General features: G+C 37.6%; 1 protein-coding gene across 5 annotated transcripts in view; it reads right to left on the reverse strand.

Moving 5' to 3' along the window:
• Positions 1–561: 561 nt before the first annotated feature.
• CYLD (CYLD lysine 63 deubiquitinase) overlaps positions 562–26,285 on the reverse strand; it is a 28,518-nt gene continuing 2,794 nt past the window's right edge. For 3 of the 5 annotated variants that reach the window (XM_064459409.1, XM_064459406.1, XM_064459407.1), the window contains exons 2-17: positions 23,992–24,652; positions 22,643–22,945; positions 21,647–21,752; positions 20,479–20,577; positions 19,215–19,331; positions 17,211–17,590; positions 14,127–14,292; positions 13,174–13,315; positions 12,518–12,640; positions 11,099–11,190; positions 9,906–9,972; positions 6,852–6,984; positions 6,123–6,231; positions 4,858–4,976; positions 3,977–4,193; positions 562–2,514 (exon numbers count right to left, since the gene is read on the reverse strand). In XM_064459409.1, coding sequence (XP_064315479.1) covers positions 2,330–2,514; positions 3,977–4,193; positions 4,858–4,976; positions 6,123–6,231; positions 6,852–6,984; positions 9,906–9,972; positions 11,099–11,190; positions 12,518–12,640; positions 13,174–13,315; positions 14,127–14,292; positions 17,211–17,590; positions 19,215–19,331; positions 20,479–20,577; positions 21,647–21,752; positions 22,643–22,945; positions 23,992–24,498 — 2,865 coding nt within the window. In that variant the 5' untranslated portion in view covers positions 24,499–24,652 and the 3' untranslated portion in view covers positions 562–2,329. The remainder of the gene's footprint in view (positions 2,515–3,976; positions 4,194–4,857; positions 4,977–6,122; positions 6,232–6,851; positions 6,985–9,905; positions 9,973–11,098; positions 11,191–12,517; positions 12,641–13,173; positions 13,316–14,126; positions 14,293–17,210; positions 17,591–19,214; positions 19,332–20,478; positions 20,578–21,646; positions 21,753–22,642; positions 22,946–23,991; positions 24,653–26,285) is intronic. The other 2 variants (XM_064459410.1, XM_064459411.1) reach the window with 2 other exon arrangements.

Below are 26,285 nucleotides of genomic sequence, written 5' to 3' on the forward strand. Positions count from 1 at the left end.
TTTATAAAGCCTGTTTGCACCGCTTGCAACTACTTTCAGGTTGAATCACGCAGGGGCTAAGGGAATGAACGTACCAGCACAGTGAGAGGCTGTTGCATTATTGTCACTTTTTTTTTTTTTTTTTTATTCCACAAACCCCCTCTTGCCTTTGCTTTGCAAACAGCTCTATTTAAAAACATCACTTCAGGAACCTGGAGGCTGTGGCAAGACATCCTCTTCAATATGCAGCCAGGGTGCGCTGTCATACCTTCTGCCCAGACTATCTAAGTGTTCTCAAGCCCATGTTAATAAATACAAGCTGCCTTGCCAAGACCTACTACTAGTCTTTTTGCCTTGTTGCCTATGAGATGCTTCTATGGCATCTTTGTCCACACATCTGAGCATCTGCAGCTGCTGTTCCAGAGCAAGATGGTAAGTCGCCAAGGAAGAGGCAATGGACAATAACCCACCCCTCAATAGATGGTTATAGAATCCATCACCTAAAGCTCACTCAAATGTTTTAGGAGAGAAAAAGTTGAAGAGCATGTAGCAGTACCAAAACTAAAGAAATAGGTTTTTGCCCCCAGAGCTCACAGTAGTACTGAAACTAAAGAAATAAGAACTTTGCCAAGGATCAGACTAGATAAATAAGGAAGGGAACATGAAAGCCAGGAGACTATGAGAGGCAGAAGCAACTGTGATGCTTTTAGTAACTTTCTTGCTCTTGAGAGTGACAAATTAGAACACACTTCATGCAGCAGCTAATGGAACAGATCAACTATCTCAGCAGCCCTTGCTTTAGACAGATTAGTCCTTCAAGCATAATTTTCAAGTATCTTTCTTTCTCCTCTTCTGTGGTAGAGTGTGTCCTAAAGAGAGAGTTTAACATTTCCAAGAACAAAAGTAACCACATTTCCTACAGCAATGGGATCAGTCTCCGTTGTCTTTAAAACATGGGCTTTTTCTAAGTGGCTTTTCCCCTGTTATATTTTTGTGGCTACAGACTTGATCCCAAAAAGGAAGTTTTCCATATAAAACATCTTAGAGTTGAAAATGTACAGCTCAATATGCAACTTCTACAACCAGACGTTTCTCTGTGTGTGTATATACACACACACACTATATACATACATATATACATATACATAGTTGCATGTTTGCAGTCAGTGTAGACAGAAGTAGCTAAAAAGCAACTGTAACAGCATTTCATTACAAACAGGAACCAGAGTTCAAAGTGTAACATTTTACATCAACAAAGGTTTTGCAGCTTTTCAAGTTAGTTTCATCAGGTACTTGGTGTACAGTAAAACTCTGAACCACTGAAATTTATAGTTTCATCTCTGAAATTTATAGTTTCATCTTTCCAGGCAGAGACTGTTAATATTAATTAGTAATTCTGAAAATAAGAGTCAGATGTGTAACACACTCCCAGGTAGCAGCTTAATGTACTGTAGAAAAGTCAAATATGTTTTACCAAGGACTAGAATCCACTTAAGTAACCTTCCCTGAGGCAATCCACTAGTTTACTGTTTTGTCCTCCAATCATTCTGTTCCAGACTGCTTTGTTTCTTCAAAAATAGACACTTAGAAAGAGACATTTGTTAACTTTCATTGCTGATTTAATATTTCAGCTATTATGCTTCCCCTTAATACCTCCTTCTCCTTTCCCCCCCTCCAAAAATTGCAAGTGAACAGATAGCAAATCTGCATGTTTGATTTTCATAAGATAGGAATTCAGATCTTTAAATGAACATTAATTTTTGAAGATGCAAATCTGAAAAGAATGCAGTAGACATAACAGAACAGAATTAATATGCAATGAACAGTCTAAAATTTATCTTACCGACACTGAAGTTACTCTCCACAAGACAGAGAATGTATGGTACTAGAAAGCTCAAGGGTGGAGAGAAGAGGTGGGTGTGGAGGGTAGAGAAACACAAGAGAATCATCATCCTTAGTCCACAGAAACCCACTCAGCAAGAACAGTGTATCTTTACATTGTCAGTGGACTAAGGAGGTTTCTCCTGCTATGATTCCACCTTTATACACAGGCTTTTTGGAAATGTTAATCAATGCACTTAAAGCTTTAAGTTTTAGTAACTTCACTTTTTTTGTTTATAAAACACACACACACAAGCACACTTCCCAGAGTGCAAAATGCTTAAATACTTCGGTTATAGAACTCCGCATTTAGTTTTTGGAACAGTAACCCTTCTGCTCTCAGAGTCAATTTCTTCCTCGTCATCGCATCCATTGCCAGCAATGGTTGCATTATAACTAACCCAAAAATGCGGCAAATGCAACAGCAGATAACTCTATACTGTTTCTTCAGTTTTCCAGAGGATGTGGTTCATTTGTACAAACTTATCGTTGGACTTTGATACATGCACATGTAAGCATCACAAAGTAGTCTCCGTGCACAGCCTTGAATTTTTCTGGAATCCAGTGAGTGTAATTCTTCTAGAGACATCTTCAGGTATTCACCAACTTCTGGACATGGGGTAACTTGTGGAATGTTAAAGCCATTCTGACCTCCTTTTAACCATGAGGAAAGAAAGAGAAACAGATTAGGATAGCATCTGCACATATTTACTCTTCAATTATGACAGCATCACCAGTTCTTGAAAATGCCTTCTAAAAAAAATCTAAATATGCCATTCTGGACTACTGCAGGATAAACTTAGACAACAAGCATACTGTTCAAGAAAAATCACAATTGGTGTCAGAATATCTTGCAGTGTTACTAACAAACACACACCCACACAAACACCGCAAAACACCCCCACCGGAACGAGACATTTGGGGTTTCGTTAACACTAAAGATTCTGTGCAAATTTCGGAGAGTGACTGGAATATGTATTCTACCTCAAATGCTACTGAATTTGTTAATAACATGACAACTGGTAACAGTTGATTAATTTCTAAACCATGAGTGTCTGTTCCTGACTTGCAAGACTAAGGCAGAGTTTGCTCCTGGCCATTTTCCACATAAAAATGAGCAAATTCAAAAAAGTATGGACTTCCATGATGTGGCTCCCCAGCAGACATTTTTAGCTTATAGCACCAGCAGAAGAAAAATATTTGTGATACAAAAAAGCCTTAAGATCAGCAGGAGATACATCCAGTGAGTACAGTGATCTACATTCCTGAAATAAAGTGGTTCTTTACAGACTTCAGCGGTACACATTTCAAGCACTCTGAAACAAAGCTTGTTTGCCTTCTGGCTGTTACAAGAAAGAGACTTTAATCCTGTTGCAGTTTCATTTTCACCAGGGGGCAAGTTTCTCCACCCCACCCCCCCCCCCCCAAATCACACTGTAACAGGAGGTTCAAGAATTCTTCACACAAAGAACTCTATGACACTGACACTTGCGTCTATTACTGTTTTTCTCAAGCACAAGAAATGAACAGAGGGTCCTTATTTAACCACTATTTAATGCAGCAGTATCTAAGAGAACACTTGTTTTACTGACATTTGTAATATTACAGGGTAACAGTTTGCACTGGTAACTCTAAATGGCATAGATGACGTAATGTGTGACTATTTCTTTTATTCTAAGGACACCTACACTAAGTCATTTAAGCAAAAGCAATAAAAATATTTGCATACTATCTGATAATTGTGTACATCCACTTAAATATAGACTGGAAGAACACATTACTGCATTTGATTATTTAAAATTATTCTCTCTGCCAAACTTGCAAAGTATAGCAAAACGTATAAGAAATCCTGCTAGAAAACTTTCGCAGTTATTTCTATACCAACTACTTGCTAAGGCATGCAATCTAGCTGAAATTCAGATTATGCAAATCAGTGGCTGCTATGAAATCAATGCACTGAGGTAAGGCTGGGTCCAGGTTAGTGTCCCACCATTAAGTCCTTCAAGTTAAATGACATTCATACCCCCAAGATGGTAAGAAATAGGCACTGAAATTTTAAATGTAATAAATGTAAAAAATTAAGAGAAAATTAATAAGAATAAATAAAAAAAACTACCATCCCGATCAGCCATACTGTCAAAGAAAAGCCAGGCAGAGTCATCCCTCCCGTATTTAACAAAAGCTACATAGTGGCTTGTTTCTATGCAGAGAACAGCAAACAACTCCATCTTCTGGTAGGGGATGCAGCCATGTCGCCAATCCCAGTCTGGCAGATCTTTAGGTAGCGACAACGGATTGAATTTATGACTCTGTCTCTTGGGATGAAGATGAACCTACAATTGAAGAGATATTTCAGAAGAAAAAAAAAACACCCCGTAAGATTACTTGTTTCAGTGTCAGACAAAGCTAAAAAGAACACTACTGCTGAACTGAGGATTAATGACATTAGAGAAGGAACCGCAATAACAGTAGCAGACTAAATATATTTCTTCTACTTTTTCCTACCAGTATATCAATATTGCCCAGAAAATCCAAACCTAAGGTTAGAAGGGAGGTCAGACTTAATGCAACAATTTTCTACTATGCTCAGACTTGAAAACAAGCTTATGACAGCTTCATGCAAGTTACCAACCAGCTCTCAAAACCAGACAGTTCTATGTCATGAATTTATCAATTCAAACAAGGTAGCATGTATGTAAAGCTACGATTTAAAGCAGGCAACAGGAAACATATTCCAAGCTGCCTACAATTACTACTTCTCCACTGATTCAGTCCTGGATTTGGCAGTTGCCATGTTTTTAGTAAGAAGCTGTTGACAAGTATGGTGCAGAGTTAAGTGGAGTTCTTGACTTGTCACCACAGGCTACGCTTTATTTGGTGGGTGCAGTCACACTAGTGCTGGTGAGATCTCACTACACACTTATGTCCTCCTGTCGATTGTTACAGCACATACCATTTGGGTTAAACCCATGTAGAATAACAAAGACAACAACTTACTTGTGTATTGCAGGTTTTGCAGAACTGTTTGATTTTCCCAGCAGAAATATCAGTATCTTCATAACATTCTCTGCACTCATACATAGCAAGCCCTCCGCATATGCGGCACTGCCTCGGAGCTGCATTTTTAAAGAAGATATTAGTCTCCAATCTGAGGAGGGTTTTTTGGGGTGGGTTTCTTTTGGGGGGGTGTTGTTTCTTTTAAAACTATGAGGGGTATGGAAAGGAGGGAGGATTACTACTTTAAGTGGAGAAACACTACATTAAAAAAGCTAAAAACAGATTGCCAGTCAAAGCAGAAGTGTACCACTGTGTTTAACTTCTTCCCTTTGACATAATGTGGAATAAGAGAAAAAGGTTTAGAGCAGTAAGTTGCAAAACAGAAGATGATAAAAATTAAGTTTTATCAACTGCATGAACAAGTAAAAACAGGCTTTTACATAGAGTTGGTTCTCTCTCATTATATTGGTACAGCTAGATTAGCCCCTATGTCTGCCAACACCAGGAAAAATAAAAAATAGCATAAGCTGATGGCCATGACAGTGACAGGAAAATCCATGACAGCTTCAGAGATTATTATTCTAATAAGTTTTAGCAGTTTTATTAATTCTTTTCTCAAATATGAAACCAGGTGTCTTTTCTTAGGTAATGCAGTGAAAAATTCAGTGGATGACAAATGTCAGAAATTTAGGTCACAAAAAAAGTGATAGCTTTATAATTGAAAAATGCACCACCACTAGATGCTGCAGGTTTACATACTCAGGTTCTCTTCTAGTTTGATAAACTAATGACGAAAAGCTTAGAAACAAGCAGCATAAACTGATGAAGACTAATGAAACATAGTCAACATTCTAAGTACCTGTTAACCAATCTCAGTGCTACATTTAGCTCTTAGGATTTCCTACCTGCCATATTGATGAAGTTTTGCTGCTAGTAAGTCAATTTTAACAACAGTTTTGAAATATGTTTAGTTGTGCAGATACTGAAGAAGTGAATAAACATAATCAAGCAAATTATATTCGACACATTCTTCTGAATAATAGCTTTTGACATGAGGAAAAAAAACCACATTCTAGCCACTAAACTTTCTTTTCTCTCAGCCCGAGCATCCCACAGTGTCTTGTTAAATATTTTAAAAAAACAACCAAACAACAAAAAAAACCCACCACCAAAAACCACCCAACAGAAGTACCAGGAGTACTTACTTCCACTGTTAGACACTCTCAACAACTCTCTTATTACACAACACAATGTTGTATACTTACTATCTTCAAGTAAGTCTGTTATATTTAATTCCAAGGATGGAAAGATTTTGTTGAACATTTTGAAATCCTTTCCAAACCGAGGCATTTGGATAATCAGGCAAGAGGGTGCCTAGGTAAAATGCCAGAATATAATGTAATGACCTTGAGATAGATAATTATCTAAATTTAGATACATACTTCTAATGCTTTAAACATATTCATGTTATTTAAGTTTGCAGCACATTGACTTCAAAATTAACAAGATAAGCAAACCAAAATTAAGTCTGAGAGAAACTATGGCTAAAAAAGCCCTGGAAAGTGGCATCTAAATAATTGTCAGATGTCGTAGGTCCCAGTCATGCTCAAGTATGTTATTAAATATACTGGACTGCACTCCCCCATACTGGAAGGGGCAGAAGAAAAACAATCTTACTTTTGTAAAGCTTTATACAAACAGGCATCTCTCAAAATATTAGTCCTTAAGACAATTTACTGGCAGTAACTAAGAAGTTACCTGTTAGTAATTCTTTACCTAAATTACTTTGGTCTGTTCAGCTAAAGGATACATGTCATTAAGTCAATCTTAAAATACTTTTGTACTGTAGGCAACCTGTACCACCCGCCCAGTACTCTCATTTCCAACATATCCACATTTTGGTTTTGCGCCAAATCATACTTTCATCCCATTTGCCCAAAATGGGCCAATATCTAGGGATCGTCACTTCTAACAAATCAACAGCTGTCACCCACCTCTGCAAACTTCAGGTTGCTGTTGATGAATGACCACTCTAGTAACTGCTGAATTGTTGGGACTCCAACTTTCTCATTTTTGTCCATAAAAATTTGATAGAAGTAACAGTCTTGTACTTTCTGACCTGCTGATCTAAAAACAGATTTAAAAAGATTGAAGCTCTACTGTATTGATGACTGTATTCTACTATGAAAATATCATCTTCCAGAAAACAGTCGGTACACCCCCTCTGCATTGAAATATACTGTGCTTTAAAAAAAAAAAGCCAGCACAAAGTGCCTTAGATGATAGGCAATCAAGGATTAAGCGTGGACTGATTTTAGAAAAACTTCTTTAAGAAATAAGAGCGCTATAAGTTTCAGAGTATGTTTTTAAAACATATGTCTATGCATTACTGATCTACCAACTGAGAAATACTTCCTAGGCATATGCATTGAAAACTCCAACACACTAAAGCAGCTTTCATTGGAAAGACAAGTAAAGTTTCAGTAATAAAACATCAAAAGGAACAAAAATAGTTCTCTTCATTATGATATTCCCAATAAGGAGTTAAAATAAATAAAATGACTGGATTTAATGAAACATTTCCTTTTAAGTCAGGGAGATATTTACACTGCTACAACAGAAGTCTCACATAGGTGGCTAGCATTAGCCGTATCTATAGCCATGACAGACTTGTTATATAGTTAACAGAGAGCTCTCCAAAAGGATAATCCCAATTTAAGGGCTTTCCAGCTCTAATTGTGAAGAAGCCTTCCACACATAGGCAAACATAAAGAAGGCAGGCTACTACATTAACTGCCATAGTAAGTGGGCTGGATAAACTTCATCCTCACAAAAAGAAAAAAGGGGGGGGGGGGACAGGGGAAAAAAAAAAACAACAAAAAAACCCACCAAACCACACCCCAAACACACACCCACCACAAACCACGTCCCCACCCCCCAAAAACAACCCCAAGAACCACAAAACCACAACAGTTTTATATGGACAGGGAGAGGAACAAAGGATTGAGCTACCAATTTAAGTAAGTTTTGAGGTCAGATGTCTCAAAACAAAGTCAAAATTAAGTAATGATGTCTTCAGGTAATATTTCTGTTACATAAACATAAATCTGAGCTATTTGGGAAGACAGCTTCAGATGAGTAATTCAACCTCTGGAGGGACATAAGAAAGTATATAGAAGACTGCTCAAATTGAAGAAATGGATTTTGCTATCATGGAGAAAAAAGCATATACAAGTAACTGGCCTCCAAAGACAAAACAAAATTAGGTAGGAGCCGTTTCATCCCAGTGTGAAGAGTTCCTGGGATGAAATTCCTGGGAACTTTCATCAAATTTGCCATAAACAGTAACCTCCTCCCATCCCAGCCAGAATTTAAGACAACATTGCTTCTTAGAGTACTCAGGTGTTGAAAGGATTGTAAGAGTAGGATGCTCAAAGTTACTAATATTAATTTTAAACCTAAGAAGAAAGGAGTCTCCTGAATTACTCTTAAAGAGTTACGGTACCTGCACAAAACACACCAGCTTCGGTGCTGAAAGCTGAATAATGGAACAGAAGTTCTGTTCTCTGTATGGCACCAACATGACAAAAACCTTGAAGGCCAAGCTTTACAAAAGGGGGATTAAAGGAATGTGGAAGGTAGTGCAGGAACATACAAGTGGATTAAGATGCATCTTCCCTTGCTTTTACTTTACTCCTTTCAGCTGTGACTTCTGCCACAGCAGCATACCTGTTAACTACCAAAAACTAGAAATGCACTCTCACATGAGATCTATTACTCTAATTATAATAATAAATACTATAATAATAAATACTATTATTATAATTATAGTATTGTATCCCAGCTGTTTCACCAGAATACTACATTAGCCACAGGGGTTTCTCAGCACATCGTATTTCATAGAATTGAAGAGAGGCAGTAACAACAAATGCGAAGGTTTTAAGATGGCAAGCTATTCTCTACACACTTTTCTATACACACCCAACACATGCTTGAAGTTATTTGTTGTGCTTTGGCTTTTGGGGTTTTTTTTTTAAACCTACCAAACATTGACCTTTGTCTAAGCAGAAGCAGGAACACAGTTCCAAATTCGTGATATGCCTTGATCTCTAATCCCAGGAAAATTTTGAAACGTTTCCTATAGAACTCCTACAGAAGATAGCCTCGGTGTATTCAAATGGCATCTACACAGTGAGCTACAGCACACCATGCACAGATGCTCTAGGTGTGGTGCCCTAGCTCCTGCATCTCTGCATAGCGCAGCAGATAAGCAGGCACTTATACACCTCCTACACTACTGAACTAAAGCAGCATGTAAACTAATGCAATTAGAGAAATGGCCTGGAAAACTACAGGAAATGCCCTGTAACACTGCTGCTGCCACAAAATGCAGCAAGGAACCCAAGAATATCAGGCATCAGGCTAACAGAATCATGGCAGTGGGCAACAATCCCTACATCTATTAAACTCAGTTATGACAGCTGAATCCTTGTAGTGCTACAGTCAAGAATGATGGCACACATAAATGCCAGTATCTGTTATTTTGATAGAGAAGCCAAACTTGATCAAGGCAAACCATTGAAATAGCTTCATTAGCCTTAAAGAAGAAATGCAAATCAGTTTCCATGGCTTAAACACCAATTCAACTGTCTCTGCAGATTGTCCCAGAAATAAGCAGATATAAGCTGTAGGCCACATTAGGAAGTGCTGCATGGTCCTCTTGCAACAGCCCTTCTCCAGCACAACTGACAGGAAGGCAGTAAGGCTCTCAAGCAGACAGCACTGGGACAGGGGATCTTTGTCCACTTCTCATGAAACTATGATCATGAGCTTTTCCAACAAGTGACCAGTGGGGCAAAACCCACCTACCAAGAAAGCAGGAATTAGTGTCAAATTCATCAATATAGCTTTATTATATTGAATCTTATCAGAAATATGAATTACAAGTCACAGGTGCTCTAAGAGCTATCACAATTTGAAAGGCAGCAGATACTCTCCCCTCATCAGCCTCTACAAACAGATGAGTTCAACAAAGAAAAAAGATTCACCTTATTTTCAACAGTGGCTCAACTCTTAGAATATGATGAAATAAAATATTCAAAAATTCTTCTGGATCTGGGGGGGGGGGTAAGGAAAAAAATTCTTGTTAGCATGCAAAACCAGATACGATATTCAAGACAATTTAAATGAAAGTTTTCAAAAATTTTAATAGGAAAAAAGTAAATGTTCACTTTTACAGCTTTATTAACAAAATAAGATTATGACAAACCATAAACATTTTCATGACACAAACCTCTATTTACTCTTTTGGTGTCAAATGGCCCTAATAAAAGACACAGGCTCAACAGGGTAACAAATCTTTCCAGTAAAGATTGGAAATATGCTCTGTATTTCAGAGGAATCACTTGGCACCACACAACTTTTCCGGGAGAAATAAAAGCTTTCAAAAGAAAACAGTGAAGCTGCAGAGAAGCAGTGAGGAGTAGTGACTGTAAGACTTACATAAAAGCCACACAATACTACAAAGTTCATCTAAACTACAGACTGAGTTCTCTAACCAAGAATGCAGCCACTACTAGCTTACCAGAGGTCTGTTCCTCCCCAACACTGAGAGTTTTCTGGTATATTATTTCTCTTCCTGCCCCTAACTGCAATAAATGTTGGTTTTCAGCATTTAGCATTTACAAGAGAGAGTAATATTCTCCCACACAGAAATGAAACAGCTACAAAATACAATGCTAGTTAATTGTTATATCCGGCAGAAGACCAAAAGGTTGGGAATTTCTTTTTCTAACATAATTTACACATTTTACTTCTTAAAATACTACATAACCATTGTGACAATGAAATGTTGTAGTGGAAAGATTATTCCTCAGGGTCCAAAGCGACGTTTTGAAAGAGGACAAAGACCCCAGCCTTATCACAGTCTTCCTTTCTGGGGAAGAGCCTTAGATCTCCCTTAACTGCTAGAAAGGGGTTACATGGGCAGAGGAAGGCAAAAAAAGAAATCTAGTCAGTGAAAGACTGTTACGGCGGAAACTGTTCAGCTAGGGTTCCTTACTGACCTGAGGAAGCAGAAAAGGCCTTTTTACCACCCAATGGTCTATCCCTGGTAGATATATTACTGCTACAGAAAAATATTTGTGTGTTTTGTTCTGGTACGATTATATAGCAAGGTATTTCAGTTCCTTCGTATTACGATTCTTGCAAATATTGAAGAAAGGAAAACCTCCTCAGTTACCTTTTTCTTCTGAAGTGAATCCTGATGCAGCCTCAACTTTTTCAAGTATTTTCCTCAGTTTCATTATTTTTGTAGCACACACATATCCATATCTAAGATAAATGGGTTTAATAAGCTATTAGTTTGTGATCAACTCAGAATCAGAAAAAAAAATCTCTCAAATGCTGAAATACAGGTTCTTCAGATCCTTCTTTAACCATGTACATTACTTCTTTAATCCTATGTACTGACTCCTCATATTCAATCTTTCTTTTTTTTTTTTTAACACAGTGTAAATTTAGTGCAGTGCTCAATGTTCTTGCATAACCTGTAAGAACTCGTTTTAAACATTAACTTGCCAGGATAACTGTTTTATGATTTGCCAGTCAATTACTTTTGATTTGTTTTCATTGCTTGATTTGCGCTGCTTAATACATCGTTTTCAGAATATTACATAACAGCAGCACTGCAGGAGTTGTTAATAAAAAACTATTTCAATATCTGAGAAAGATACAGAACTGTATTGCTGACCCAAGACGTTGAAGTTTTGAGTATTCTATTTTTTTCCTCTAAAACTTTACAAAAACTGCAAAGAAAGTTTTATGCTTGGTGGAAAGGACTGAAAGTCTTACTTCTCCTACTTCTCAGCCATTTGAGATTTCCGTTACTTGGTGTATATCCTACTACCTATACCACAGAACCCTGGAACACACCAGGCAAAGTACACACACCTTACAAGAACAAGGGTTCAGAAGCCACCATTTTACTCCAGGAATCAAAATTAAAGCTTTGTGATAAATTCTTCAGTGACAGCCCACAGAATTTCAGAACTACATATTGCTCACATGTTTAAAAAAAAAAGCTAAAGATAAGTTACTTTTCATGCAGATTTTTGCCATATTTCCTTTGTTCATTGTGCCTAAGAAATTACAAAGCTCAAGTTGAGTTCTTTTAATAAAAGCGTTTTGACCACTGCCGACCACATGTAAAAATTAATGAAACTTTTAAAGCTAATCTATCAAATTGTGAAACTCCAACATAACTGAAATACTTTTCTTGTCAAGAACAGCAGCATTAAAACCATGTAAATACAAATGCTGTGAACCAACATAACTTGTACTTATCAATGCTTTTGTATTCGTACCTATACGAATTTTGTAATAGCTTTATGCTGATCGCCATTTCCAAATAAAGACTAGTGAAAACATTCTATCACCAAACAATGAATAACAATTTTCAGTCAGTGCTGATCAAATTTACCATGAAGAACAAGTAAAAATACTCAAAAAAAAAAACAAAAAAAAACAACCCACCAACAAAAGACACAGACTGGCAGCAGCAGCTAGCCAAAACTTTCAGGTTTGCAATAGGAACACATATGCAGCAGGATCTCATATAAAATTTATATTAGACCAGAGACCATTTGACATCTTTACTTACATTCTCAGAGGATTCACAATCTCTGTCCGCAACAGCTCTTGAGTCTCACTATAATATTCTACATCATTCTTTTCTTTAGGTCTGAGTAACACAGTGTCTAAAACAGAGCTAAAAGAAAACAGACTACAAAGGAAAAAAAGAAAAGGAAGGTTGTTTTGATTCTGGAAGATACAACCATTCAGATGCCTGAGCAACAGGAGACAAACCAAGCAAAGCCACAGGAAAAATTAAAGAACTAAAACTCAAAAAGAGATCATTATGGGCAGAGGACAATATAGCTGTATTCAATAGTAAAAGTCCACTCTAACCCAGTATCCTTTCTGCAGCACAGTACAAAGCCAGTTGCCAAGGCAGGAATCTGCAAATAAACTGTAAGAGATAGTTCCCTCCCTCCACCCCTCAGCCTCGGTACTCTCAACCATTTACAGTCAAGAAGAGTATAGATACATAAGGACCAGTACAATTTGGACATGATTAGCACTTCATGTCATGCAGCGAATGCTGCAGAACTCATTCATACTGAAAGAGCACAGTTATGTGTCAAAGATTGCAGTGCGTGACTTTAAGCTGCACAGTAATACAAACAGTCATTACAACAAAGATCACGTGTTCTGCATTTCTAGCATGGGATGCCACTATACAAATTAGGAACTTACCAGAATAAGGTGGAGTCTAAGTAACAGGAGTTGTAATGACCCTGGATACCTTTCTTCTTTCCAATCATTGTCTCTAAACCTTCTTTTTCCATTTTTGGAGGAGTGTTTTCTTCTACCACTTCACTTAAGTAACCTCCAAAGGCTGAAATTTTTTTTTTCAAAAGACACTTTAAAGCCTCAAATTTTATCCTCCTTGATATTTTCCTATTAATGTTTTATAGCTAAGTGCTGCCTTCATGTAAGCATTCCTTCTGTGGACTAGAATAGCATTTTGTTATAGTTGAGACCCCTTGTTTTCTAGAGAGTGAACAAGGCCTTACTGACAATGCACGTTAAGAGCGGTTCAGAAAGCTTGCAGCACTGAATTCATTTTATCCAGTAGGAATGAAGTTCTCTCCTCATTATAAATGCCCTATTCACACTATTTTACAAGTGACAGGCACTTTTTTCTTTGCTCTTGTCCCAGGCAACATGACCCAAGAAACCTAAAATATTTGAAGTTAGAAAAAAAATTGAGTTTTTCACCACTAACTTCCACCATAAAAATACATGCTTTTCTATATTAATATTTAGGCAAAAACTAAATTTGACATTACAGAAAAGTAACTGTCTTTTTCTGATAATGCACTCACATATTGCTGGAGTTGCAAATACCATTTTCAGCAAGATTGCTTTACAACTTCTAAAGTAAAAAATGTACAGCATAACAAAAAAACCACTTATGAAATTTTTAAAAATATATTAATATTTTCTTGTTTTAAAGCATTAAAAAAGTAATCCATAGAAGCATTACATTCTGTACAGACTGATCTTCTATTCATTAATCTCATTTAAGTAGTAACTGTACAGATTTTTTAAGTTTTCAATACAAAGAACATATCACAGGAATCTGTGAAACCAAAACCTAGGTCAGTTCCCAGCTGATAAATAAGTAATGAGCAGAAGCTCAGTACCTAGAGAGTTGCAGCGTTCAATCTGGTTGGAAACGGGCTGTAGTGAGGCAAACCTCGAATCTGGCCTGCAGCTTTTGAGTTTAACAAAAAGAGCTTTCTTCGGAGCACAAGTGAAGTATCGAGTTCCTTTAAATGTTCCGTCTGTACAACCTGCACATTCATCTTCCTGAAAATTCAAGTGAGAATTCACTATTTTTCTTATTTCTAGAATTCTGCAGTAAGACACTTGATAAAATATTTACCCGTACATCACCCTTCAGGTACTCTGAAGCTTGATATACAACGTTCCTGCATTTTAGTACACAAAACTTGAGCTGAGGTGTTCTTTAAGTGGATTTATTGAGGAAATTAAGAGTTGCACTTTTTTCTTCAAGCTTAAATTTTCACTCCATTCAAAATAAAATACAAACTCCATCAGAAGCAGCTTGGGGGAGGTGGAAAAGAGCAGCAAGAATTAAACCTAGCTAACAATAGGAACTTAACTAAGGTAGCTAGTCACTCCAGATTTCTTCTGTAGTTAGAAAGAGCACGTTGCACTACTGAGCACCTTTTAAAAGTCAATTAAAATCACTAAGCATTGGGTAGTGTGAATACTTCCAGCGTGACTCTAACCTGCGCAAGAAAAACACCTGCTTCAGAACACAAAAAATGTCCAGCAAGGAAAGACAACACAAACTAGGTATGAAAAACAACAAGTTATCTTTGAGAAGTCACAGAGGATGGGGGTTGTCCCAGAGGACTGGAGGAAGGCAAATATTACCCCTATCTACAAGAAGGGCTCGAGGGAGGATCCGGGTAACTATAGGCCCATCAGCCTTACTTCAGTCCCTGGGAAAGTTATGGAACGAATCCTCCTGGGGGACATCACAAGTCAAATGAAGCATGCAATTGGGAAAAGCCAAGCACGGTAGATCGTGCTTGACAAACCTGGTGGCCTTCTATGACAAAGTGACTTGCCTGGTTGACATGGGGCGGGCAGTGGACATTGTCTACCTGGACTTCTCCAAGGCCCTCTATTCGGTCCCCCACAGTCTCCTCCTGGAGAAATTAATGCGTTATGGCCTAGACAAGTGGTCTCTGCAGTGGGTGGGGAACTGGCTGACAGGCCGCACCCAAAGGGTGGAGATAAATAGCTCTTTCTCAAACTGGCAACCTGTCACAAGTGGAGTCCCCCAGGGATCGATATTGGGCCCAATGTTATTCAACATCTTTATAAGTGATCTGGATAACGGCATCAAGCGTAGCCTGATGAAGTTTGCTGATGACACCAAGTTGAGTGGGGAAGTAGGCACTCCAGAAGGGAGAGCTGCTCTGCAGGGAGATCTGGATAGGCTGGAAGAGTGAGCCAGCAAGAACCTTATGAAGTTCAGCAAGGACAAGTATAAGGTCATGCACCTGGGAAAACATAATCCAGGAGTCAGTACAGACTGGGATCCGCCTGGCTGGAGAGCAGCTCTGTGGAAAGGGACCTGGGGGTCCTGGTGGACAGAAAGCTCAACATGAGCAAACAGTGTGCTGCTGCGGCCAAGAAGGCCAACAGGATGCTGGGTTGCATCAAAAAGGGCATCGCCAGCAGAGATAGTCATCATCCTGCTCTACTCAGTGCTTGTCAGGCCACACCTGGAGTACTGTGTACAGTTCTGGTCCCCGCTGTACAAAAAGGATGTGGACAGGCTGGAAGGGGTCCAGAGAAGGGCCACCAAGATGATCAAAGGACTGGGAAGCCTGCCAGATGAGGATAGGCTGGGAGAACTGGGTTAGTTCAGCCTTGAGAAAAGGAGGCTCAGAGGGCATCTCATCACTGTGTACCAGTACTTAAGGGGTAGCTACAAAGAAGATGGAGACTCCCTTTTTTACACGGAGTCACATGGAGAGGACAAGGGGGAAGGGACACAAGTTGCTCTTGGGGAGATTCCGATTAGACACGAGAGGAAAATTTTTCACAGTGAGGACAGTCAACCATTGGAATAATCTCCCCAGGGGAGTGGTTGACTCGGCCATGTTGGACACCTTCAAGAGTCATCTGGACAGGGTGCTGGGCCATCTTGTCTAACCGGTGCTTTTCCCAGAAAGGTTGGACTAGATGATCCCTGAGGTCCCTTCCAACCTGTGATTCTGTGATCATTATTTATCTTCAATAACACAATTTAAACTATATTTTCTGCTTACTAACAATTGCTAGGTTTTAATGCAGGAATGCATGACAGGCAAGTTCAAGACCCCAGTTTAACTGGGGGTATTCTAAGATGCAGTCTCAGAACATCTGTGGAAAACTATAGCTTGAGCTTCACCCAAGAAACCTGCAAGAATCAGGAGTTTTCTTAACAGCTTAAATTCCAGTCACATTCCACCTACTTTGCTAAGTATGTTTGTTGTAATTGTACACTGCTTTATCTGAAATTTTACTGAACATTATCGCAAAATAAAGAACCCTATTGTCCTAATTGTACACACGTTAATTTAACTGATAGCCAATCACAACTTTTGCAGCAGCTAACACAGTGTAAATGTCAGTACATAACAGCAATTCACATTTGCAGCAACTGTGAATCTACAAAGGCACCATAGGAATGCATAAAATACATAGCTGTCAAGTCAACAGTATCACTACCATTGATTATCAAAATCAGCATTATGACTCTGACAGTTATAACTCCCATGCTGCCTGTTTGCTGGTATGCAAAAACCAAACAAAAAATTGATATTCAGTAAAGACTTACAGCTAATTCCTTTTATATAAATCTGTATTTCAAAGAACCTCTAAATACAGTCAGCTTTTTTCAATTAAAATGTCCACAACATAACAAAAGGGCACTCCTTTAGAGTTAGTAAGTGACCAGTCCTACAAATTCAATTACCCATTGTGACACAAAGACATCTCAGAGCCTATTAACAGAGTCAGGTCTAGGGCAGCCACAAAAGTCAGTCCTCATCTAAGAATTTAGCTATGTTGTAAGCAGACCACATGGCAACCTTTTTGGACAAATTCCTCCAGACTAACTGCTTTTGCAAAGTATACAGACACCAACTTTCAGAAACAAAACTAGTAACACGTAATTAACATGAACTACAATTTATATTTACCAGTTCCAGCCCAGCTAATACTTCGTTTACGCCAGGGGGCTGGCCAATCCAGCGGATTACTCCATAGAAAGGAGGATTTTCTTTAACTTCAGCCAAGGAACCTGCTTCAAGACCATGCGAGTTCCCGACTGGGCCTGCTGTTGATGGGCTCTCCTGGTTAGCTATTGTATTTACATCACCGATGACTGACTGAACAGATAAAGAGAGAGGACTATGTCCAATAGTACCATTAGTACTCGTCGTTTTTGTCAAGCTAAAAGGAAGGGAGTGAAATCTGTTTTCTGTAGACACAGAGTTTGTTAAAGGTGGTTGCAGTGGTGGTGAAGAATGCCCAAATCCAGGAGATGAATCAGTAAGTGATTTTGCAGGGTCTTCAGCAACTGTTAAAATCAAACCCAAGATGTTAGTAAATATTGGGGCTTTTTATCCCCCATCTTACAAAAGTGTTTAACTATCAAACCAATGAAGTGCATCTGCAACCACATCTGATTTAATGGGTGTCCTGTATAGGAAGCACTAACACCTGGGGACACATAGGAAGAGGTTTGTCACTTGGCAACACTGGACAGACAGAACTGGCTGAGAAGACACTGCTGTAGACCTACCATTTTCACCACAACCAACAGAAATGAACAGCACAGAGAAAGGAGACTTTAGCAAGAAACTACAGGAAGGTTTAGGTGGAAAACTTTTTAATTAACCCTACATCAGAATATTTATTTGAATACAAGTTAACATCCCCAAGAATTATGACTGTAATGGGCAAAACTAGGAAGAACTCATTGGTCAGTGTGACTGAGGAAAGGATTTGGTTCACAGCTTATAGAGATATGAATAATTGCTTGCAGACATGATTCGCAAATGGGAAAATGTTTATTCCCCTAGCTCTATCACAATATACTTTAGTTCTAACACAAGGAATCTATCAGTGTCTATAAAGAATAAAGGATTTAAAAAGTCATGACTAATGCAGTTCTTGATAAATGAGATCACACCTAGATGTAATAATACAAGTGTTCTGTATCTTCCCTCATCTCTTTACATGGTCTCTAATACACAATTGGTATTCAGAGCAAAAGCCTCTTCATCACCTCTTCTCCTCATGCTGTTTTATCAACTGAAGCTAATGTCCAAAAATTTCTTTAAAAATTTAATCCTTTATTTCTATAGTCCTTTCTAGATAGGATATTTACCTTGTTTATTTAAAATATTATAATAAACTGATTTTTAAACAGAATTCCAAGCTGTTGAAACAACATCTGTTAGGCAACCAAGAAAAATTCTAATCCATTTTCTTGTTACAGTTCATGGAATTCAGGGGCTACTCCTGCTATAGGCTTCCATTGTAAATTAACATTGTTAGTCTAGTATTTACCCCTTCAGTCACTAAACCAGCCAACCACACTTTAGAAAAGTTGACCAGGAAAAAAAAATTAGATCTGGAAGCAAATCAAGATATACTAATCCTTTGGGTACTTTTAAGAATTCAAAGATTTTACAGAAGTAACTTTAAAAAAAAAAAAAAAACCACACAAAAACACATGTATGCTTAGTCAGACTTGGGTTTTTCCCCCCCTATTTCCAGGCTGATTAGCTGAGATGGCAGGATATTACGGTTCCCTTAGATCTGTAACATTTGCTACAAAAAGACAAGCAAAGTAGAATGACTATATACTTGGCTACAAGGAATATCTTCCTTCCAAGCCTCAGCTTTTATTTTGCCTGCAAGACATACATATTCCCACAGAGCTTTACATACGTTGCCAAGAATATAGTCTCCTACATGCAGAATAAAACAAGTCTGTCAATTAAGACAGAGTAGATTTTTCAGAGGGGATCCAAGATGCTTTTCATGATACAGTATGCCTTCCACTAAAACAAAATCTTTAAACTGTTTTAAATTTAAACTCGTACTTGTTTTATTTAAAGAACATCAATACACTCTAGTTTGATTTTGTGGGGGTTTTTGTCTGTTTTTTATGAAACACTATCATCTCTTTTTACCTTCATCAATATACCATGGGGGTTTTGTTTTTGTTTGAGGCTGAGAGTCAACTGATGAGCCATTTAATGTGTAGAAGACTTCAGATCTGTTTCTATTTCCAGGTTCAGAGGTAGATCCTGGAAAACAACACATTTTACTGGGGAGATTAGTCTTTTTACAAAGAGTTAGCTACACTCTTACTTCATAGTATAAATTTGTTACTATACTTTGAAGTATAGTAACTTTGCCTTTACACAAAGCAGCAAACTCTGTCAGAGCTAATACAGTTCTAAACTAATAACAACGTGGCAGCTCATCCCAGACCAGCTTAATCCTCCAAGCTCAAACTTCAAGCCACCAACCTGAACAGGTCACAGAAAATACCCCTCAAGTGCAAGTTTTTCATTACTATAAATTATGGATATAAGAAAGCACACGAGATAGAGTGTACAGCAGGTATTTTTTCTGCTGTTTTTAAAGCAAAAAAATTCAAATAAAAAAGCAAATAAATTATCAATCCAATTCCACACAGCTATAACTTGTGCCAACATACAACCACAGGTACCTCAGTGAAGACTATCTAGGCCGGCATCCAATGCCAGGCAGAATGAAAGCTTACAGAATATACTGCCATTAGTATTCTACAACCCAGAATAGCCACAAGTAAACTAAAAAATACAGTGAGTTTTTATTTCTGCCTTAAAATGATTAAAATATTTTTAAAAAATTTGTTGAAAAATAATTTTTAAATTCCCTTCCAGTTTTCTTCTTCCCTGGTATGACTTTCAGAGCTGGTCAAAATCAGAGTCAAAAGAAGTTTATATTTCAGGAAATTTAATTTTGCTTTTGAATCACAGCAAAATTAACATATTCACTATTAAGTGGACCTGCTCCTAAGCTAAAAATTTGGAAGTTTCTAGTCCTGCAGAAGGAACAGAGCAAAATATATTCATTAAAAAAGAAAAATCCCAAACACACAACACACTTCCAGAAAAAAACCAGAATACAGCCCTGAACTGGTTATAGTACACAACTAGATAACATGCTCTTGAATTTTTGCTGAATCTCAAACTGTTTTCACAAAAGCAAAGGTATTTTAAGTAGTCTTAACTTAAACTGTCTACTACCTTTATTATGATTAAATAAATTCATACTAACACTCTACTTCAGAGAAACTTAACTTGATATGTAACTGAAATAATAAAATGAAGTGATAGAAAATGCAAGGCAACACTTTTCCCCAAGCAATGTAAGTTTTTAAAGAACACCACTTCCCATACATACCTGTAGCCTTTGGCTTACTATGATTGAATAAGCTTTTGTCACCACCACCTCTTGAGGTATAGGCAAGCTTGGGAGGCCTCCTGTCCTGTGACAGAGTCTCTACGATGTGGTATATGAAGAGAATATTAGCTTTCCCTTTCCATACTTTTACTATGTCACAGAGAAGTTCAACTCAAAACATAACTGACACAAGGTCTAGCATCATAAGTTTTAAAACTGAGTGGAGCAAAACCTTGTTTGGCATATAACCAACATTTTATGTATATAGGATTTGCTTCTATCACATCAGCAATTACTTTGAAGTCTACCATTATTTCTTGAACACATCAAATAGATTGACTTCATGTTTTTCAACATATGCGCGTGCTTCCATTACATGAAATGGATACATGGAATTCTGAACTTTGTTTTCTACCTACACATCTACAACCAATGCTCTCTTCCCAAAAATGGAGAAGTCCCCATGAATTCTCCAGAGAGGAGAGGAGAATTCATGCAAAAACACGCATCTCAACTAAACCAACAAGTAGTAGGTGAACATAAGAAAAAGTTAGCCAACCTGAAGAGAGAGCAACAGTTACAGACTACAGGCTGTACAAGACCACACAGTCATTAGTACCTGTCTTCAGACAGAGCACAAGAGTTTTACATGAAACTTTTTTTTCTTTCTTCAGAAAAGGAATTGGGAGACTGTAGTGGTTACAACCTAACAATGCTCAGTGAATAACTGTGGACAGTGATTACTTCCACAGTCTTGCTATGAATTTTCAAATATTTACTCACAGAATGCATAAACAATACTATCAACACTTTTAAAGTACAGAAAGAACAGCTTTCTGATCCAAGATATAACTCCTGGAGTAAATTGAACAATGTTTAATAGAAAGAGTCCAGCTACAGACACTCACATATTCATGAACACTACAGAACTGTACAACATTGTAAATACTACGCAATTTGACACACATTTTTTTCAAAATTAAACCTTTCCTACTGGTGAGACTATAACCAAAAGGAGAAGAAAACTGAAGAGAAGTGTAAAACAGAAAGTTAAATTAATTCAAGGGAATTTAGGATATTAATTCCACAGTATTGTTTTAATCATATAACTGTGCCTAGGTTGAGATGTTATAAAAGCCTGCCTTCTGGTTAAGAAAGCAGAGCATACCTGGCATAACATCATTGATATGCAAAAGAAGTGTACTTTCAACACTTGCAAAACTACACAGCTGTATTCCATTATATCTTCCATCCCAGTTTCCAATAGGATTATCCTAAAAATAGAAAGACATGTTACATGTATCCCAAGAGAACATGTACATCGTACAGAATACACACATATGTCTTTAGGAACATAAAAAGTAGGAAAATAAAAGGTTTGACAACATCTACTTTTTCCTGTAATGAACTTTGTATTTAGAACGGTCAAATATTAGAGTCTTTAAAGACAAAGGCATACTTAAAAACCATTCTTTTAAGAAGTATTTTCTACTTTAACAAGCATTCCTCTACTAAAATCCATTGTTTATAAGCAAGTTAGAACAATTCCAGTGAATTATTAGGCAACAGCTACTGCAATCAAGGAAATGGAAGCACCTGATCTACAAAACAAAAACAAAACACCCTTTAACTACCAAAAATTTGAAAGCTGTTCATTTTAAAAAATTTAAGTTGCTAGAAATAATTTTAATTACTAGCTTCACATTTTCTTGAAAGATCAACATTTGTACTTAAAACTCAAAACTTCTGAGGTAGAACAAAGCCAAACAAACCAAATTTACGTGAAAAAAAGCTTTTAAAGACAGCTTACAAAGAAAAAAGAATCCAGCCTATTTTTTTAAAAGGCAGAACAAAGCCAATCTCACAAGACAAACACTCAACTCCATTACTCCAAGACTGACAGGTAACATTGCAAGTAGCTCAGTGGAGGCTCCTCAGAGTAACCAGAGTATGTCTGAACCGTTTAGCATCAAATAGGATACCATTTACCTTACGCCAAAAAACAATTACCACCAACGGACGTCTTTGAACACAAGTGTTTATTTCCCATTTTAGGTCAGCCTCCGCTGAAGTAGCTTGTGGATAATGTTTCTTCTTATATATTGCATGTAATTTACTAGCTAACACACATGCAAAAGTTATTAAAGTCAGATTATTTTCTTACCATGTCCACTCCAACAACGTATCCTAAACTTTCGTTTCCTGGTAAGACATCACAGAATATAACTGTCCCATACTCTATACTCTCTCCTATCTTCAGAGAAACCCTGGAGTTGATCTCCAGAGGAGGAAGTTCTACCTGCATTGCATCAACTGGAGCTGCATAGTCACTTTCCAGTTCATTGTCGTCATCTTCCACCAGCTCCAGTTTGTCCAAAGCAACAAAAACCCCACAATCCTCATCACATCTGAAAAGCTGCTTGCCTTGGTACTGTCCATCAGTAAAGCCCTGACCACGACCTTCTTCCTAAGTGTTGAAGAAGAAAGAGGAGGAGGGAGAAAAAGTAAAGAAAAAAAGAAGCAGTGTATTTTGTGCAAAAGCAGACTACTACAAAAGCAGTAACATAATCCAGCATTTTGGAGAAATTGCAGTAAGAATCTGCCTGATGAGCTACCGTTATATTGGGAGAATTCTATTGCTGGTTTTGTGGCAAACATACTGTTTATTCCCTGAAGATAGGCAGTGGGTAAGATGCCATTAGATTAGAGAGTAGCTGCAGGCAGAAGCTGTTGTATTCAGAGAAGCATGCTTTCTTCAGGTGCAAATCTTGCTTCCATCATCAAATTTTTCCCATATCAAGACAAGACTAATTCATACTAGACATAATGCTAAGCATTCAAAAATTCCCCTTAGGTGCCAAATAAAGACAGCTGATTTTCAGAAGCACTTGGGCCTGACACACTTGGTGGGAATTGCAAAGAATTTGTGAAAAGTTTAAAGAGGACTTTGAAATATATACTTCTAATGCAAGAGTGGCACTCTCCCAAATCTAATCCTTCAAAAGCTATTGGTTGACATTAATTTTGCAGAAATATCTCACTAGCAGCACAGAACAGCAACATTCTCCATCTTAACTAGATGCCATTTGGCTTTCAGGGCTCTACAAAACCAGCAGCCCTAAAATCCAAGCCTGCATTTATGGCTTGTATTCTGACATGTGCAGGGAAAAACAACAGAAAATTTCAACAGAAATCTAAGAGTCAGGTATTTGCCACAACGGGGATGTAAGTAATAAAATTTTTCTAGGCTGGAACAGTCAGAGTATGCTCAAGCCTTTTTGCCAGCCCACGCACCTCATCAAGCTTCAATTAACATGCAGAATACAAGGCTGATGTGATACAGTGTGTTCACAGGTAATCAATAACAATACTTATGAAAAGACTGAAGGCTACGAAATTCTTAGGGGTAATAATTTTTTTCTAGAAGCATTATTACTACTACCTCTTTAAATAGAAGATATTTAGCTCATCTTACAAAATATATATGATGCTCCCCCTTAGCAAGAAACCTACCAGCAACTCTACTCCAAAGTATATCCCTGTGAGGGACCTTTCTTGCAATAAGGGTCCTCGGAAGCGAACAACTCCAGGAAATTTATCATCTCCCGATCTCAGCTGTACTCTAACAGGCGAGCCAATATCTATTTGGATGCCTTTAGTTAACCTGCTTTTGCTTTTAAACAGACTGTATCTGTCCTCACAGTTAGTAATGGCCAAAAGCAACTCAGCTAGTTTTTCATTTATTTCTATAACATCCTTCTCATCCACAAAGAGGATTGCATGAGGTTGTTCCAGAATCTTTAATCCAATCTGCAGTTTCTTCCCTTTACAAGGAATATTTCTGGAGTGTCCCACAGAAGAACGGTCTTGAAAAAATTGCCCAATGCTACCTTTGGGCACTTTCAAGAGCTTTTGAGTCTGCTTGTCTATGACACTGCATTCTTGGAGAAGCAAGTAAAAGATCCGCTCTTCCCAGTAGGATGAACTTGGTTTTTCTTGACTCCATAAGCCCGAATTCATTGTGATTAAAACTTCAAAAGCTGCACAGAAGTCTTCAAGAAAAATAAACTGTTGATTTATGTGCACTGTTCTTGACAGATTCTAGTGAAGGGTCCAACCTTTGTGAAACAATGCAATATTCATTTTGCAAAGAACCAAAACCAGAAGAGAAAACCTAGAACAAAACAAAAACAAAAAAAAAAAAGAAGAGAGGCAAAATGAAATTGGGGAACTACAGCAAGTCTTAAGTAAAACAGCAGCAAATCATTTAAATCTGTGACGAGTCCTACTCCTCCTACAGATTAAAAGTAGTTCAGCAAAATCTGAGACAGTGAACATAGTCTCAAAACAGCCATAGCACTGGTGATGACAGGCATACCCATTTCTACTTGTAATTGTTGTGCATTTCCTTTCCTTCTCTAGTTTCTTGAAGGAAGGGGCTATGAAAAAAGTATATATAAATGCAGAAAACACACATAAGTGAAAGGAAAAAGCTTAATTTCAGATGAACAAGAATAAATACCCTACTCACATTTACAAACAATATTTTATGGAAGCTTTCCACTATGAAGATCTTTTCCCCTGCTTAGCGACTACTTCTTTCTGTCAAAGTTTACTGCATCTGTCACCCAGCATAACATTTTGATTTAGTAAGGCAGAACATTGTATCAATGTTGTAGAGCACCAGAAAATGGATACTTTAGTAATTTGTAACAGTTATTTCTTTAAATAATAGAAATGGACAGTTCCAGTAACCAATAAACAATGTATGAAAAACAAATTATGCCAGCACTGCAACTTGCAATTCTGACGAAAAGCCTGGGGGCTTTTCTTTTTATCATTTTAGAAGAATAGTTCACTTCAATGAAGTAGGAGATATATCACTTTCAGTTATTAAAATATCCTGGAAGAAAACACCTTAGTTAAACATTATCCTAAGAATTATAGTTCACAATCAATAAACTAAACAAGAACAATTTGAAAATACTTCACTGCACATGGTGGCAGATACAAAACACATACACACGTATATCATCTCTAGTTTAGATCACCCTAGATACATGAGGAAAGATCCGCAGTACCTTAACAGGACTTGCTATCCTTTTCTGTCATCTCTAGAAGAACAAGTTAAGAACACATTGCCGTGTAAATTTTGCTGCCAGTAACCTGTGATGCCACAGCCTGCATTCAGCTGAAGGAGAATCTCAATGATTATTTATGGATTTAACTTCAGTAAATAAAAAGCAAATACTCTTTGTCCTTCTGCCTCCTCTTGCTACCCTATTCCTCCAGATCTTCTCTGATGGCTTTCAAATACCACAAAACCTATTGCTATTTCTCTACTCAGTTTGATCCCAGCTTCAGAGGCTATCACAGAAAACAATGGAATCCAGTAGTACTGTAGTTATTTTAATCATCTGTTTTTAAACTGAAAGAGTATTTAAGAAACCTTTCCCCCCCCCCAAAAGTAATAGCAACCACAGAGGACCTAAATTTATGCAGAGTAGCATCTTTCAGTCACTAGGAATTCACACATTTCTGTGTTGACTTGCTGAGCCTTCCAGTGAGGCTCTTGTACCATACAGCCATTCAAACTAACTATAGCACATATGTTACACATGGGTGTCAATGTCATCATCACACTTTGACACCACTGCTGCAGCAGCTCACAGGAATTATGTGGTTTCAAGTGTTTCCATCTGCAAAGTAATTAACATCTGAGGACAGAATCTGGACAGTTTCAGACCTCACTGAGATAAAATCCAGTAGACTGTCAATCTGTTTTCAAGCTAAGCAATATTTTTATT

Source organism: Phalacrocorax carbo, chromosome 8, assembly GCF_963921805.1.
Source record: "Phalacrocorax carbo chromosome 8, bPhaCar2.1, whole genome shotgun sequence".
Lineage (NCBI taxonomy): Eukaryota > Metazoa > Chordata > Aves > Suliformes > Phalacrocoracidae > Phalacrocorax > Phalacrocorax carbo.